This window comes from Trichogramma pretiosum, unplaced genomic scaffold (genome assembly GCF_000599845.2).
Source record: "Trichogramma pretiosum strain Unisexual culture from Peru unplaced genomic scaffold, Tpre_2.0 scaffold118, whole genome shotgun sequence".
In the NCBI taxonomy this organism is placed as follows: Eukaryota; Metazoa; Arthropoda; class Insecta; order Hymenoptera; family Trichogrammatidae; genus Trichogramma; species Trichogramma pretiosum.
This window is the reverse complement of record NW_019640840.1, coordinates 164378-182055: the sequence shown is the minus strand read 5'-3', so window position 1 is coordinate 182055 and position 17678 is coordinate 164378. Positions and strand designations below refer to the sequence as shown.

Genomic DNA, 17678 nt, shown 5'->3' with positions numbered 1-17678 from the left:
GAATTTGTCCTGAGACAGTAAGTATAACGAGTGGTTTTCACGAAAAGTCTATTCAAGCCGTGCGTGGGTGGGTGATCCACAATTGTCAGAAAAAAGTTAATTAATTCAGATGGAAGTTTCAATAAACGCTCATTCGACACGTGGATCAAGATTGTATTCAATTTTTCCCTCGAAACGTCGATTAGCTCCCACAAGCGTCACACTAACAAGCTTTTCGGTAAAAATATGCATCGCATCAAATCTTCAAGTTAAAAAAGAGTTTCATGCGTGACTATTCTGCATTGAAATCACTCTGCGATCGCCACTTACTTGACATTTTTCCTGGGCTTCGATCCCCCTTTCTTTTTTTTTCTTTCGTCAAAAATCCCATTAGCATATGCCATCGCTCGCTTATACTTACATCATTGGTGTGTATGACAAGCTATGAAACGCGGGTGCGACTGGTCCGATCATGCATGCCTCTCTACCGTTGCGGGTCATTTTTTTTTAACACAAAATTCCTAATAAAATATTTATAACTTATTATTTTTCTAAGAGATCATTTTTCTAATATTTTTTTCAAATGTATTATTTCTGATTTTTCAATGCTATTTTTTTCTAGTAAATATCAGTAGCAACATCACTCATGTGAATTTTCAATTAAAATGATTGCTCGATGGTTTGTGTAATTCCGCGGAAAGGGAAATCTCGTGAACGTCTGTTTTGTTGACTGTATGAAATAGGTAGACAGTTTTCGTCGTCACACCGCTCAAAGTAGTCGAATAACGTTTACAGCTGTTATTGAACGAAACGACTACTCGTATATAATTAAAAATAAATTTTCAAATTTGGCAATATAAAAGTGTATAACCATGGTTATACCTATAATATATACAGAATATGAGGAAGCTCAATTATGTATCGATGAAGAAAATGAAGTTTCACTGGGGGGTTCACAAAAAGGATCTGAAGTTCTCCAAAAAGATTCACAAAAAAGATCTGAAGTTCCACAAAAGAGTCCACAAGAAGAAGATGAAACTCCACAAGAAACACATCACGAACGTTCTCCTGATCACAAAAGCACTGATGAAATGATTGAAAAAGTATGTTGGTTTTTATTACTATATGGTTACTTTTTTACGCGAACAAAATGTTTTTAAAAATGTTGTGTAATTTGAAGAGAAAAGCTGCGAAGTCTGATTATAAGATTGTAAAGAAACTAATTGGAAGTCTATTTAGGGTTTTATATTCGTGTAGGTATACGAGTTCTCGACCAGGTGGGACTTTTGTATGTGTATGAATACGCGTGTGTGTGTGTACTTATGAGTAATCCCAAAGATACAGCCTTAGAGTATTACAATGCGATTGAGCAACTCTTTTGATCCAAGTTCATACAATTTTTAATAGTAAATCTAATTTACCTATAGTGGTGATTTGATAAATGTGATTCTTATTTTTCATTTAAATATCACGTGATTTGATGCTTTCATTTACAATACGAATATTCAATCAACGTCCTTAGCTGCACGAAACAAATATATGAAAGTTTATAATTGTACTGAAAATTTACTATATTTATCAAATTTGATGATGGTATGCTCGAAATAAAACAAATTTTTTTTCATTTCGCTTATTTATACCGGTACAGTTTCCAAGTTGTCGAGACGAAAATTACTCGTATGCAAATGTATTCGTGTCTTATAATCATACATTCGTGTTATCTTCAAGTTTTTTATTCACTCCACGAAAGTCACAGAAAAGATCCATCCTGTTACAAATCAATAACTGCTCACAATAACTGAAGCATACTTTTAATCTAAATCTGTTAGACACGGAGTCGTAATTAACTTCGTCAGTGCATGAATCGGCTAAAATCCCATCATTACGACTTTTTATTAAAAGTACCATATGAAATAAATCGATCAAGCTCTAATATCGATATATTGTCTGCCTAATGATTTAAACGAAGCTGAGATCTGCCACACGTCGCTATTTCGCGTGCAGCCTCTGCAGAGTATTATATTGTGCACGCGTATATACATTCGCATCGCATAGCCGGCGCATCGCGAGGGGGATGGTCCGGCCTGTGCCGGTATATATGTATAAAATATCGCGGGGGGCTTGCTGCCTCTTTGCCAATGGCGCGAGGTACCGCCCCAGCTTCGAACTCGCAAAACACCGAGAGAGAGAGCTTTAAAGTCTGGTCCCTCTTTGCGACGAGAGAACGCGATTACAGCATGGAAAGAGATCCCCTGGTCTATTCGGAAATGTCCAGTTTCTATGACGGACGCGCTGCGTTTTTTCGATATCAATCGAATCTATCGACCATCTACTTTTCCCTTGTTACGTTCAAAGCTCGAAGAAACGTGAACTTTCATGAGTCTTGTAACTATCATCGAAATAACCGATCAATTTTACGAGTCTTCTCGGTGCACGATAATGTGCGAGTCGGTGTATTATGAATGGAATTTCTTCCACCTACATTTTTACCTATAACTGAGATTGCGTGTACAATAATTGCGTACATTTAGTCGCTCTGAACGCCCCATAAACGTCGTGATTTAAAGTGATACAATAACAAAGAAGCACTTTATGCTTTATGAATGATAATTGATAAAAGTGAATGACCCAGTGATCACCCAGTCAATTTTCGTAGATTTTGATTTGCTGTAAAAAGTAGATTTAATAGAATTAGATTTCATGTGTAGGAAAATATCGCTAATTAAGATCGAGTGCGTTGTTACATGCCATTGATCGACCGATCGCGACATAGGTAAAAACGATTTATGAGCTGTTAAGAATTTTTTTTCTTGAAACTGTCGTACACCCTTTAACAGATAATCGAGCTAAACTTATCGCCATTTAAACTTATTTTGCTTTATCTCGTCTCACGACATGACATTGAAAGCGACCCGAAAATAGTATTGAACAATATTTATTTTGGTCTGGAACTGTTTAAAGTGCATTTCATACGTCTGCGCTAATGAAGACGCTTACTTTTAAAACGTCGTGTAAACATCGTCAAATGAATGTTTTTTATTGACTTTTTAATTTCTAAACGCTGCTCAGGCTTATTTCCCTCATTCAACATAAATTTAGAATTATAAATAAGATGGTCAAAAATAACATAATGCATGTAGAGTGTGGATTAATTTATCCTTCAATGACAGTATTTAACCTGGATCAGGATTTAATCCTGATTTGAAAAAAATTGTATCTTGTATCGAGGAAGATAAAATTATTAGTTAGGCATTTTTCTTTATATACGAAAGTAAATTTTAAAGTAATTTATATTGAAGCTATAAGCTTTTCAGAGAAGACGTCAAAGATTTTCCGTTCCTTATCTTCTTAAGAAAAAACGCAGAACATGACATTCCAAATTTCTCTTTTTCCAAACAAACGATGTAAAGGTCAAATTTTTTAGAGGAAAAGAAAACAAATGCTAGGTATCCATATTCTTATCTTAAACGACGATTCCTCTGGGAGTCATTAAAAAATTCGTAAGGTGACACGTTCGAATGTACCAGCCCACTTTCTCGGTCCAGCCACGACAAAAGTCAAGCCTCGGCCTATGCTCTTCGCCGATCTATTTCTTTGAATTTTTTTGAATTAAAACGAAGAAGAGGAAGAAGCGATTCACGGAGGTCGCATATAATGCAGGCGTATTTCTCGAGTCACCGTGTAAATCTATCGATTGGACAGTGGGCTGAACGAGGGAGGCGAAACCGGCGGACGCCGTCGAATTCCAACATGTGGCACGTAATACACGCGGGAAACGAAAAAAGGCCTTGCTCGGCTCTCGGGCTGTGTGTCTGCGAGCAGAGAGAGAGAGAGACAGACCCCCCTCGTTCGTTTCTTCCCACTCTTGTGTCTGCGGGGCTTTTGTGCGCTGCTGCCGCCGCCGCCGCGGGTCGTATCTTATTTTTAGAGGAACTCGCGTTGCTCTTTATGAGCAGCAGCACAAAAGTATAGAGAGAGAGAAGGCCGCCTCGTCGAGCCGAGGGACTCGAACATTGAATCGAGTTACCACGCGATGCGTGCCTATGTATTTGTGCGATAGGGTACGGCGGATCGGCAAAACAGTCCGCGAGGGCGTGTACATGACGCGCACTTGTAACCGGGCCGTGCTGACTTGCTCTCATTATGTAGTATATCCATGCCTTGCCGGTGAATACGCACTTATCTTGCGCGTGCAGCGATTTGGTGTATTTCGTGCTTTGTCACGCTTCGAAAGCAGCGGGAAATTCAAGCGTTTGAATTTTAACGTCACACAGTACCAACGATGTAAATATAGGAGCAGTCAAAAAAAATAAAGCGCTCGATTGGATTGAATTTTTAGAAATTCGCGATTAAATATCGTGAGAAAATTCTTCCAAAAAAATAATGATTACGTTTGGTTTTTAAAATATCTTATATTTCAAAAAAGTAACTCGAGCATTCGCTCTGTTCTGTGATCGGGCCGTTTTCGACAATAAAAATATTCTCATTCCAGGAAGTAGCTCTGTTTGGAAGAACAGTAAAAAATAATAGTAAAATACAATCGTAGCCTATAGACCCAATATCTAAATAGTATTTCTATTTCAAATAAATTTTACTGAAAAGCAATGAATAAAAAGATATCCTTTTTTATTTAAATCAAATATTTATTTTTTTTTTACTCAATCGGGGACTGTAAGATTTGTTTTCTTGTTTATTCTTTCCCTATTTAATGAAAGAGTAGAACAATTCTAATTTCCTATACTTATTTGACAATCAGACAGAGAAATTATGCAACGCAAGTTACTTTATTTGATGTGCAAAATTCACACAGCTGCAGGTGGCATATGAGAAATCGCTGCTCTCGATCTCATGCACTAGTTAGATTTTTCGATTGTTCTTTCTTATAGACTCATTGCGTAATCTTATAATTGTTATGCTGCAACTCTGATCTTATCTATACACTCTAGAATTTTGTTTTTAATATTTTTTTCGATTTAACTCAAGAATTTTGTAAAAATTCTTTGATTGGAAAAACAAAAACTTAGGCATCGTGAAAATAGTTCACTCGTTGTTTCAGTATCATCATTTATGCATTTTCATATATTGTTAATTACTCGGTAAAATGGAACAAAGTACTTGCAGCAAATGCATCGGTCTGTATCTCTTTCTAACGTGAAATGTGACAGTCACCCATCGAGTTTGTTCGTCTCGCTGACGTAACGAAGGCAGCACACATTGTACTGCGAGAAGCCACGCAAGCCTCCGCAGTGTAGCTAGCAGCGAAGGGGAAGTGCCCGTGAAAAGCGGGGAAAGGCAGGCGTTGCTGCGCGCGGCATTATTACCACGTATACCGTGGCGGTGGCGGTGGCGGCGGCAACTCCGAGCGGTGAGCGGCGGTGCAGCGGTGGGTTCAGCCTCGCGCGACTCCATTAAATTCTCGCCGCGTCAGTGTACGCTCGTTACTAGTTTGGGCGAGTTTTCGGAGCAGCAGCAGCAGCAGCGGCAGTAGCGTCGAACAGTTGCAGCGTCGCACAGACACGCACACACTCTCACGGAGAGACGGTCAACGCCAGCTATATAGCATTCGTATAGCAGCAGCAGCGGCGGCGGCAACAACCCAAGAAGGCGTCCTCCCAGAAGCGACACACCTATATCATCTTTCTCTCTCGCTCGCCGAGCGCCGACGAGTGAGCGCGTGTGCATGTGTGTGCCATTCAGTGTGTGAGTGCAAATTCTCGTCTGTGTAGGTGAAAACCAGCCACATTAGGTGAGTTTCAGTGTACAGTAATGTGTACATTTATACATACATTATATATGCGCTGTATGTGTGTGAGAGAGTGTGAGTGTGCCAAGTAGTAATGCTTCTAGTAGATCTGGATATTTACCCTGAAACATTTTACACGCGAGAGCAAGACTGTCCTCTGCTACTCTCTTTCTCTATCTTTAGCAATTGCGTAGGTGTGTACACAATACTTCCCAAATCATCCAAGCAAATGCTGTCCATTTACTGCAATACAATATTCTCGCGTTGTAATATCCACGTACACATACACACTCTTACATTTTGTACATTTGCATGTGCAGGTGCGCCGAGAGTTGCAGTTATATTCTATGCCTCTGTGTGTGTATGTAAGCGCGCCTTCCTACACAAACTCGTGTTTATCGTGCATCTGCCGAATTTCGTACCTCTATACATGCTCTCGAAATAACACCGAGCTCCGACTCGGTAATTATATATACGTATATACAAGAGCGTGTTCATATATGTGCATCTGCGTCAGTGTGAGCGGAGCCTGTAAGCAGCGGTATATGTATAGAAGCAGCCGAGCTACATAGGAACTATACACTACTACTACTAATACTACTACTATTACTACTACTACTACAGTACCACCACCACTACTACTGTAGCAATCCATAATAGACCTTCTTCGCTGCTCCGAAATATTTTGATATCGCTGCAGTTGGGTTTACGTACACATGCACGGGATGCAGTGAAAAAAAGGAAACGGAGATTATTAACGCAGTGCGCGTCGATCGTGTACACGAATTTTTCACATGAATTCAGCGATTGTAGACACAGATAAAGCATTCTGCTGCGCTCTCGAGAGACTGTACATACATATAGGTATACAGATACGCGAATTACGGAGCTTTCTTCTCTCAAACCTTCGTCGTCATGGCTCAAATTGCGAAAACGAAGGTAAGTCCGCTGTACATGTTGCACTCGTGCTTCACAGACACACACGCACACATCCTCATTTTCGGCTCGCGCTTTTTTCGTAAATTTTTTTTATCATGTATGACGGCGGTTGTGGCGTCTGCTTCCTGTTGTAATACGACACCTACATCATCGTTCACGCTCGCTGACCCTAATCCTGCAACATTCGACGTTAGAAAAATAATATCGGGCATGGAACTCGTTTTTAGAATTGTAGCTCGTGCGTTTTAGGTTAAGCACGTGACAGTGTGCAGACTTTTTTCTCTTTCACTATTGTAGAGTCGGTGACTATCCGTTTGTTATGACGATCGAGTCGGTCAAAGACTCGTGCTGCGGTGTGGCACTATTTTTTTATCAGCCGAGCTCTACTTTCTTATCTGAAAAGCGTGCGACTGAGGTATAAATAATTAAATGATCTATTCGCGCCACTCACCTCGGCCTGACGTTTACTGTACATGCTTGCGTGTACTGAAAACGTGTAACGATGAGCAGGTATATGGAAAAAGCATAAAATTATAACTGTAGATCTCCGGATCGATGCTACGATAAACAACGCGCGTATGTTTGCAATGACACTTGTCACCAAACGTCAAAGCTACCCACGACAGTAATAATATGTTCTACTCTTTCGTTCTGAATTTGTTTTGATTTGCTCCTCGATCGGTACTCTCTCTCTTTCTCTCTCGTGCACCCGCGTGTGTCATGTGCACGTTGACTCCTGACTATTTATATATAGATATAGGTGTGCGAGGAGGCAGTGAGAGACTCCCGAGCCACGTGCTCTTGGCTGCGATAACGTGCCCACATAGGTGGAGTCTATACCGGAGCTTAACGGAGCAGCGAAACGGGGCTCTCTCTCTCTCTCTCTCTCTCTCGCTCGCTCGGCGGCTTTGAAACATTGATGCCGGTGTATATATACGTGTATATATAAAAGAGTCCCTCTGGCCTCTGCTCCGAAGTGGGTGGAGGCCTCTTTTCGTTCCTATGACTTGGCGTTATCGCCTGCCTGCGAAATATATACTCTACGTGAGTACACGCGGGGCTCACGCACGTACACACGTATACACAGACACAAAGAAAAGAGAGAGAGAGAGACACGCAGTCGCGCAGGCTAACAGGCACGAGGCACGAGGCAGGCAGGCAGTCGCTGGCACCGCTACTACCGCTGCTGCTGCCTCGCGTCGTACTCGAGGGGGGTTTCAACAACGCCCGGTGGGCGGTCTGCTTGCGCGCCGCGTAAAATCATCCCCCGAAGCGCGTGTTGTAGTATATAGCGGCGGCGGCGGCATCGCGCTTTTTGCACCGCGTGTTGCATGCGCTATATACACACTGCTTCTCTCTCTCTCTCTCTTTTCCCTCGGTTTCTGTCTGGGTCCTCCCAGTTTCCTATTCAGCGGCACATGTACCGAAACTCCTGCATACAGCTCGGATCTGTCTCCCATACCGGTCACGCCGATGTCGATTTCGCATACGAGGTGTACGGTGTCGATCCCTGATCACTGCGAATCCCTTGATTCTTGGATCATCGTCATATTTTAAAAACACCACGTGTAATGGTAAACAGAGAAGCCCCATCATACAATACACGAAAAAAAATAAACGGAAGCGATACAAAAAAAAAAACACCGTGTCGTAAGCGAGGGACGAAGCAGAACAAAAAATCAATACCAATAGGCCATTCATCATTGTGTGCACCTATATAGTACATGGCACACACGTAGAGGGCGAGAACGAGATACGAACGTCGAACGCTATCGCTGCTTTACACCGCAGAGAAAAGACAGATAGATACGTGGGTGGATGCGCGCGCGTCGGAAACCCTATTTTTTCTTTATTTATTTTTTCACGATACACACCAACATAATCTATCATAGAGCCACCGCAGCAGCAACTCGGCGTAAAATATACAACATATAAACTTACGACGAATATCAGGAAAAGCTCGCGAATAGTCGGATTACCTTGAAAGCATCGCACGTTCTAACGTGTACGTACAAGAGAGAAAGAGAGAGGAGTTGCTCGTGAGCGCACACACACACATGTCCACATTATAAACATACCGGAAGCGAGGGTCGCGTCGAGTTCTGTTGCAGCTCCAGCCATAGGCTACATGTAGGTATATAGCTCGGTGTAGGCGAGCAAAGGTGGGCGGGTGTGTTGTATGCGCGCAGCCGAGAGCTTCGATGCGCATCGTCGTCTCTCCGATATATACACGTACATTCAAACTTACATACCTATATATATGTATGCTGCTATAGCCGAGCGAGACAAGAATCGAGAGAAAGGGAGCAACGTAAGAGAGAGAGGCTCCCGAGCGAAGAAGCGCACCAGCGACGCAACTCCCTTTCCTTTTTCTTCTGCCTCTTTTTTCGTATACGGAGAAAGGCCGAGCGCGCAAGAGACGAGACTGCCCCGACTGGTTCTGTATAATACAAGAGGCGACGATCTCTGCTGTATACCTATAACGCATGACTCGGAATTTCACGAGCGCTCGGCATTTCTGTCTCTCTTTCTCTTCCCTACTTCTTCTTCTTCTCGCGGTATAACGTGGGTTTGAAAATAAACGCGGGCTTTCGAGAGACGCGCGTATATAGCTTCTAAATATATACGCGTAAACGCAGATGGCTTATATACCCTTTTGTAAAAGCGACCTTCGAGGCAGACGTTCTCGGATTTGACTTTTGCCGGTTTCTTTTATTCGCTGATTACATGCAAATACTCCAGACTGCGACTCTCCCTCCGAACTCTTGGAATAAAGTCGTACACGAAGCTGCCGCGCGCTGATCCGATCGAATTTCATCCACGCTCCGGCCTACGAGTAAATTGCTCAACCAAATTTATACAGCTGGGCTAATTTTTACGATCTTTTTTTTTAGTGGTCTCTGGTCGACGTTACAATACTACATGGGGTGCTCTTATATATACGCCGCATATTAAAAAAAATAAAAAGCTCGTTTTCGACGTCTCTCGTGCGTTCATCCGCTCGCTCTTGGAACGTAAATCTCGAACGCGAATATCCACTCGCGCGCCGCATGCAGGGCAAGAGAATAAAATCGGAGCCGGCGATTTAGAGGAACGGGGGCGTTACCCGGTGCCGTGTACCCACGTTGCGTCTCGCCGCATATCACGCGCGCACATTTGGCAACTTAAAATGCCCTGGTCACAGCGATAGGAAAAGTGGGGGACGAGCGACGATCAAGATAAGAGAGAGAGAGAGCCTAATGCGCGCGGGGGAGTGTCGTCTTGCGCTGCGCCGATTCAGCATGCAAATTTACCGCGCGTTGAAGATTTTGGAGCGGCGAGTATATACCTAATGGGGTGCCTCGTCGCACGCGGTCTCTGTGTACATACAAACAACACGTGCTTCGTACCCCGAGTAGTCGCGCAAAAGAGAGAGAGAGAGAGAGAGAGAGAGAAAACGGAGCAGAGCACGGGAGAGGCACCGCTTCGAGGGGCGTTGCACGAGGAGCTATCTTTATCGAAGTGGGTGGATACGTATTACATAAAACGTGCCACGCAGAATCATTCCTAAAGAGAGTGAGAGAGAAAGAGAGACTTTGACTACTGCTCGAATCTACACTATACTCTATGTGCACATGCCTACCTCGTGTATACTAATGCACAGTACTGAGGGTTGACTTATACTCCTGTGTCATGCCTCCCGCGGTTTGCGAGGTAATATACAAAACTACATAAAGCGGCGGTGCCTTTTAACTTGTTGATCTCTTGACATTGCACGGGCTTCACGAGTAAGTCTGACGATGATCAAAAAGAAACCATTCCGCTATATAGATTACCACCCCGTCACGCGTGTACGTGATACGATGCACGAGAGTCGATATTGCGTTCAAGATCTGCATGTTACAACTGATTTTCAACTTCCCATCATTCGTCTTCATGTATCGATCTACGTGTATTGATCTCATTCGCAGACACTCAGCAGTTTTGAGTTTGTCGATTGTCCTCGTGTGCCTTATGTCGCATAATTTTGATTTTCCATCAATTAAAGCAATTTCAAGTATTTCGAGTCCAATGTCTTGGTAAAATTTTTATCAAATGTGAATGGGCTTTGTTAAAAAAAAGAGCACTAATTTTAGATGTCACTGTCTAACTAAACATTTAATTTCTTTTATCTTAAACGGAATGTAATATCCAATCGAATAATCATCTTTTTCAATCCGTTTCAATCAATTTGTTTAATCAGTGCCATCGTGACTATAAAATATTTCTTTTAAAATAACTCTTACTTTTCGCTTTATGCTTAACTCACATTATTAGTGTATAATTTATGCACTACAATAATTTTGATATTTTTTAGAGTGATAAAAGATTCTTCATGCTTGACAGTGAAGTCAAAGGTTTTTAAACGCAAAATAATTGTTTATCAAATTAATATTTAGCTTATTTGGGTCTTCTGAAAATATTAAATAATGAATACTATCTCAAACACCGTTTATTAATCTGTCATTTTTATCTTTGCAGGAAGAAATCATGGAAGAATCAGATCAGCAGCAACAACAGCAACAAGATGCCGTTGATCAGCAGCAGCAACAGCAGCAACAGCAGCAAATAGAGCAGCAAAATGCACAGATACGCTTCTTGAATGCCAATGTGCTGCAACAGCTGCAGCAGCAACAGGCCGCCGTTGTGGCGGCGCAGCAGGCCCAGCAACAGCAGCAGCAACAACAGCAAGACGCACAACAGCAACAGCAACAAGCGCAGCCTCAAGTCATAACGTTGCAGCAGCTACAGAATTTCATTCCGATACAGCAACAGCAGCAACTTCAGCAGGACCAGCAACGCGGACAGACAATCTCGATGCAAGGTTTACCCCAACAATTCTTACAAGTAAGTCAGCACTTGAATTATATATGCTGGAAATCCATGTTATTTTAATATCTTGAGTTTAACTTTTTACCCACTGAGAATCTTATAAAATGAAAATAACGTGAAAATTCAGTAAAAATTTACTATGTTACAATATCAAGTAGCCGCAGAGTAAAACACAGCATCGTAATTTTTATTTGCGAAGTTTTTCTGTGCACATACAATCAATTTTCAACGATTTTTTTTACATAAGTTTGTTTGTAATTATTACAAAGCTTGCCAATATATGGCGTAACTTATATATTTGCACTGTACACCAGCACTAGTTTTTCACTCAAAGTATGGCGTAAAATCTCACGAATAATCACAACCGCACTTTTTTACGCTTTTGCAAAAGGTATTGAACGCTTCACAAGCGGTAGATGCTCAGGGAAATCAATTGGTTGCACAGGCCACCGCTCAGGCCATTCAGCAGCAGCAACAGCAGCAGGCGCAACAGCAACAGCAACAGCAGCAACAGAGCCAGGGCCAGCCTCAGCCACAGCAGGCGCAGCAGCAAGTCCAGCAAGTTCAACAGGGCCAGCAACTGAGCTACAGCGTGATACCGCAAATGCAAACCGTTAGCATAGACGGACAGGAGGCACTTTTTATACCGTCTGCGTCGGCGGCTGGCTTGCAGCAAGCCCAGCCGACGATGCAGTTCACTACTGCCAACGGTCAGCATCTGCAGCTGGCCGCGGGTCAACAGATACAATTGTCCAACGGCCAGACGCTGATACAGCCGCATCCGGTTAACTTGATGAGAAATCCGAATATATTTCCGACCTCGATCATCCAAAACATCAACGGGCAAACGGTCCAGATACCGACAGGTGTGTAATAAACTCTGTCCCTTCGTATATAGTTTCAAACTTATCTTGTTAAATTTATAAGTGTGGGACTGCTTGGGTTTTTGAAAGAGTTGATCGAGCCTCTTGAAATTTGAATTCATACAAAATTGAGATGTATACTTTCGCATGTAGGTGACGTTTGACTCTTTTAAAATGTTCATTAAACGTGGTGGCATTGGGTTGGTAACGAAACATTTTCGTCATTTTCATAAAGAATTTTTAGCTACGAATTAGTAAGAGATTTATTTTTATTTTTTGCGAGAGCCATAAATAATTTTTCATAAAATTAATCTCTGTTGTAGCTTCATCTATCTGAATGTCGAAAAATTCCATATCATTATAATTCACTTATTTAATGTATATAACTTATGAACCCTTAAGAATAATGATCCTATTTAACTAATGCACAATGTATTTTAACAATGATTGCAAGCATGATACAATTACAGCTATATTTTTATTTAAACTGAGTGTTTAGTTGGCGTTCAAAATGAACTATTATACATTATGGTGTCTCGCGATCACGAGTTATGCATGTTGTTTGAAGGGTTGGTGAAAAAATGATATTAACGGTATAGATGACAATAACAACTATTAAATTATTAACTATAGTCACTATCATACAATACAAGTACAATATATTATGGTTACGAGCTTACAGTTTTCGCGAGATCGTTGAATTTTAAGACGAAAATACGTGGCGTTAATATTCAATTAGTAGAGGTTTTTCAACTTGCATAGATTTTTTGTTGTGTACTATAAACAATTTTTAGATACACATACATCGGTTATTTTGGACGCCGAATAGACCTTTTAATTTAAATGATGAATCAAAGCGTACGCTCTAATTCAGTAAACATAATATGCAATTCAAAAGCTTATAATGCACGGATATCGAATGAAGCCAAATAATTGCAACTTTTAGTTACAAGTATAGAAAATATTTATTTTACATAGTTTCAAAATTCAACCTTCAAAAACTCACCATCATCCTCAACACACTGCTTTGCTAATATTTTTCCTCTTTAACTGTCTGCAACAATGTAACTAATGGTTTGGTTTTTATGTTTTGGTCACATTTGGTGTAACCTCACGCAACTGTCGTTTCGCTATCGCTCAATAAAACCCTTCATAAATCATCTCCGATCGAATGCGAAATTGCTACGACAGAACCCGAGGCCAATTCGGATGTTACAGGTCAGAGTGTTCAAGTGCGGCCGCTGCAATTCCCAATGCCACAGCAGTTGCAGCAAACCGTACCGGTTCAGGTTCCAGTTCAAGTCAACGGCCAGACGGTTTATCAAACGCTTCATTTTCCTGTCCAGGCTCTGTCCAATGTTTTCAATATGCCCACTGCTCAAATGATACCGCAGATCACGCAGGTAAGCTGAGATAAATTTAATATGAAACAAAAACGTCTAATCATTTTTCAATATTGATCTAATAATTTGTAATATTTTTATCCAAAATTGCCTTTTGATTTGAAAACCAATTATTTTTCCTAACACAGCAGCAAATCCCGCAAATAGCCCAAATCATAACACCTAATGGGCAGATCCAGCAAGTTCAAATCGCCAACTTGGCCCAACTACAAGGTTTACAGGTAAGTCAATATATTCTAAAATTATTTAATCTTAGTAAGTAAATTAAATTCAACCATCACCAACAACCATTTCAGCAATTGCAAGGCCAACAAGTGGTGCAGCAAGTGGCGGTTCAACAAGCAGCCGCAGCAGCAGCAGCCCAACAACAACAAGCGGCCGTTGTGCAGCAAGTTGCAGCCGTTCAGCAAGCTCAACAAGTACAGCAGGCACAACAAGTCCAACAAGTTCAACAAAGTCAACAACAGCAACAACAGCAACAGCAACAACAGCAGCAACAGCAGCAACAGCAGCAACAGCAACAACAGCAACAAGCACATCAAGTTGCACAACAGGCAACTTCTACTACGCCGGCCTCGACTGCAACCACGTGGAGTAATAACGGAGCTCCGCCAGCTAATGTTCAGGTTGTCGGTATAGGATCGATCGGTCGTGGTGGAGCAAATTCAAGCGTGATAACAACAAAGGACGGACAGAAAATTGACGTTCAAACGCTCACTGCAATAAGGCCTCAACAAGAAGTTCAAGACAACGAGATTCAAGTCACAAACATCGATGCCTCACAGCTCGCCAATGGACAAGTTATACAAATTCCTGCCGCACAAGCTATGCAGCAAGCAACCCAGCCAATAAGCATAACTGGTAAGGTCTTTTGGAATCATTGAACGATGTATATTACATATCAGTGATTTTATATATTTGTTAGATAGACAATATCGAACTCATTCGATAAGAATGAATTTATAAATAATCACTACTCTTCAAATATACCATGACTTTCAATTATAGTATATATAATTTTCATATAAATGATTCAGAAGACTTACTATGTTTTATATTTATTATGTTTACGAGGCATAATAATAAATATATAAAAGATCACGATAGGGATTCTATTTTAAATAGCAGTCAGTAACAATATGTTTTTTTACAATTGATAGGTGCGCAAGGACAACAAATAACATTGATCCCAACCACAGCTTTGACGTCTCTCGCGGGCGGGCAAGCAGGGATGGTACGAGGAGTTAATGTTGGCGGTGGTGTTATGCAATTGCAGCCTGCGACGGGAATCAACAGTAACTTTTTGCAATCGATTCCCGTTCAAAATATACCTGGTCTCGGTAACGTCCAGGTCATATCGACCTTGCAGCCTACTGCCGTCCAAGCATTGAGACCTGCTGCCGCGGTTACACCGAGATTGCAGGTTGATAATAAATCCGATCAAAAATGGCAAATTGTTCAAACAATACCGGCCAATTGTACGCCTGCACCTGCTGCTGTTACTACAAGTCAATCACAGCAGCAAACACAGCAGTCGCAGTCATCGCCTCGACAGAATCAATCAACGCAGTCGGGTGAAGAAGGTACTAAGCAACATCGACGTCGCGTAGCTTGCACATGTCCAAACTGTGGTGATAGCGAAAGGTAACTAAATATTTTTTTTTATTGAAGCATAACATATTATAATGTATTAATGTTTTCAGAAATCGTGATTCTGGGCGAAAGAGACAGCACATTTGCCATATACCAGGATGTACTAAGGTTTATGGAAAGACCTCGCATTTGCGGGCTCACTTAAGATGGCATACAGGTGAACGGCCATTTGTCTGTAACTGGATCTTTTGTGGAAAAAAATTCACCCGTTCAGACGAGTTGCAACGACATAGACGCACACATACGGGCGAAAAGAGATTTCAATGTCCAGAGTGTACCAAAAAATTCATGCGGTCCGATCACTTAACAAAACATATAAAAACGCACTCAAAAGTTAGAAACACGGTCAGTAAAATTTAATACAATGTTTCATGTTTTTTTTATTCATTTTCTTTTAAAAATTTTTTACTTTAAATTTTTTATCTTTCGACCATTTTTATTCATACTTAGCAAAGATATACCAAAGTCAAGATGAGCATTAAAATATTTTAACACAATATTTGATACTTCTACTTCATATGATTTCTGAAAGATGTATGAGCATTTAGAAAATAATGATGTACCACTTTGTTTTTTTATAATAATTAGTAATTTCAGAAAATGGGTTGAAACATTTTAATGAATCTTGCATCTTCTGCTCTTAAAGTTATTTTTCATGTATATACAATATTAATATCCACGATTTTTAAAATCTAAAGTTACCCAGTGAAGATTTTAAATTATTTTCCATATCTAAAAACGTACATACTATGCAGAGGCGAAAAAGCCGTGAAGCTTGAAGCTTCAGGCTTGAAAGACGAAATGATCATCAAGTCAATCGATATGGATTCACCATATTATTTGAATACTTAGTAGATCATCTGTTTTGCGCTCCTTTTTGGAAAAAGAAATTTCAATTCTTATTCTACATTACTAATCTCAACTATGCATTCGAATAAATTCCATCTTTACATCATCTTGAAAAAACTTGAATGAATGTAGAAAAATGAAATTTTATTAACGAACCTTTTTTTTGTCCCATCACAGCAAATTCAGTTAGTACAACCACTGGGTACCTTAGAAACCGTGAACAATTAATCCTAACCTGGCATCGCATTGTCGCTATCGAAAGTTGAAGATAAAAAATACTAATAACTATCTTTGTTTGAAAAATATGTAGTTATGGTTAATTTCATATGTGAACACAGGAAGCAGCTACATCCACGCAAGAAGGAAGCTCCGACAGTCAATCGTCCAATGAAGATAAAATCATTATATCTTTCCAAAAAGACAACGAGACGTCAGAATTGATTTTGGCCGATCCTTTGGAGATGGATATTTCTCAAGTAGCAAATGAATAGATATTATTTACTCCTGGCGAACAAATTTCTCTGGCAATTTATTAAAACGAAGCTAGGGGGTAATTTTTAGGACTGGAGGAATTTTTGACCAGGATAAAGTAATTAAAGCTGTCGCTTTCGGTGGTAATAAGTAAACCTTGATGCACTAGTCATAAAAGTGTTGGTATTTACTCGAGGTGTTACTGAGGTACCCGTTTTTATTATTGAATATATTTTTTTACTTTGCAACTTTTTAAATTTCTACGGATAAACAATATGTAAGATTGTCTTGTACTCACCTTGATTTTTAAACTAAGGTCTATAATGTAAATATAGATATTTAAATTCGATTTTTAATTAAGGATGTAGAGTGTACACGATACAATTTTTAAGCAGGATTCAAATTTTTAGAAATGTTTTTGCATGAAAAAAATTTAATTTAGCCAATCCTTTTCATATACAACGATGTACAAAGTTTTGATGTGAATATTCAAGTAATGAAGTGTAAAATTAATATGTAAATGCTTTTAAGTTAATGCATAAATTAGGGAGGAGAAAATTTATAATTTTATAAATATTATAATCATGTGTATATCTGTACAAAACGAAATAATGTACAGAAAATTTTTTAAATAAGTATTTCGTTCTTTATTAAAAAATGAAGTTATAGCCTAAATTTGTTTGTAAAAAAACAACCGTGCAGAATTTTGAATTGATGATTGAGAAATCAAGAAAAAATTAAAAATAGGTTGAGGAAACAAATTGATGAAAATCATGTAACAAAAGTTCTCAAATTAATCGCAGGTAAAATTTTTGTACGAAATAATTCTACAAGATTTATTTCTACATTTTATTTTGTTTTATTTCAAGTGATACTCTGATGATCCAATACATTGTTTCAAGGATAAAAGTAAATTCAAGTGGAAGA

The 17678-nt window shown here is 40.0% G+C and overlaps 1 protein-coding gene across 5 annotated transcripts; it reads left to right on the top strand.

Annotated features, from left to right (window-relative positions):
- Positions 1-753: 753 nt before the first annotated feature.
- On the top strand, positions 754-17443 carry LOC106657523 (transcription factor Sp4). Of its 5 annotated transcripts, none has more exons than XM_023463545.1 (9): positions 754-1082; positions 11162-11527; positions 11904-12378; positions 13594-13778; positions 13910-13999; positions 14075-14639; positions 14939-15422; positions 15482-15776; positions 16619-17443. In XM_023463545.1, the coding sequence occupies exons 1-9, from the start codon at positions 852-854 to the stop codon at positions 16769-16771; spliced, it is 2844 nt and encodes a 947-aa protein (XP_023319313.1). In that variant the 5' UTR covers positions 754-851; the 3' UTR covers positions 16772-17443. The 5 variants fall into 5 exon arrangements, with proteins under 5 accessions (XP_023319313.1, XP_014234590.1, XP_023319312.1 ...); XM_014379104.2 differs by having other exon boundaries at positions 13907-13999; XM_023463544.1 differs by having other exon boundaries at positions 13567-13778.
- The last annotated feature ends 235 nt before the right edge of the window (positions 17444-17678 follow it).

What these genes read in the sequence shown, in the direction of transcription:
- LOC106657523 (XM_014379103.2), top strand. Translation starts at nt 852, where the DNA reads ATGGTTATACCTATAATATATACAGAATATGAGGAAGCTCAATTATGT. An exon ending in AACGGTCCAGATACCGACAG is followed by an intron (nt 12,379 to 13,566) that starts GTGTGTAATAAA and finishes TTGCTACGACAG; the next exon opens with AACCCGAGGCCAATTCGGAT. An exon ending in AACTGTGGTGATAGCGAAAG is followed by an intron (nt 15,423 to 15,481) that starts GTAACTAAATAT and finishes TAATGTTTTCAG; the next exon opens with AAATCGTGATTCTGGGCGAA.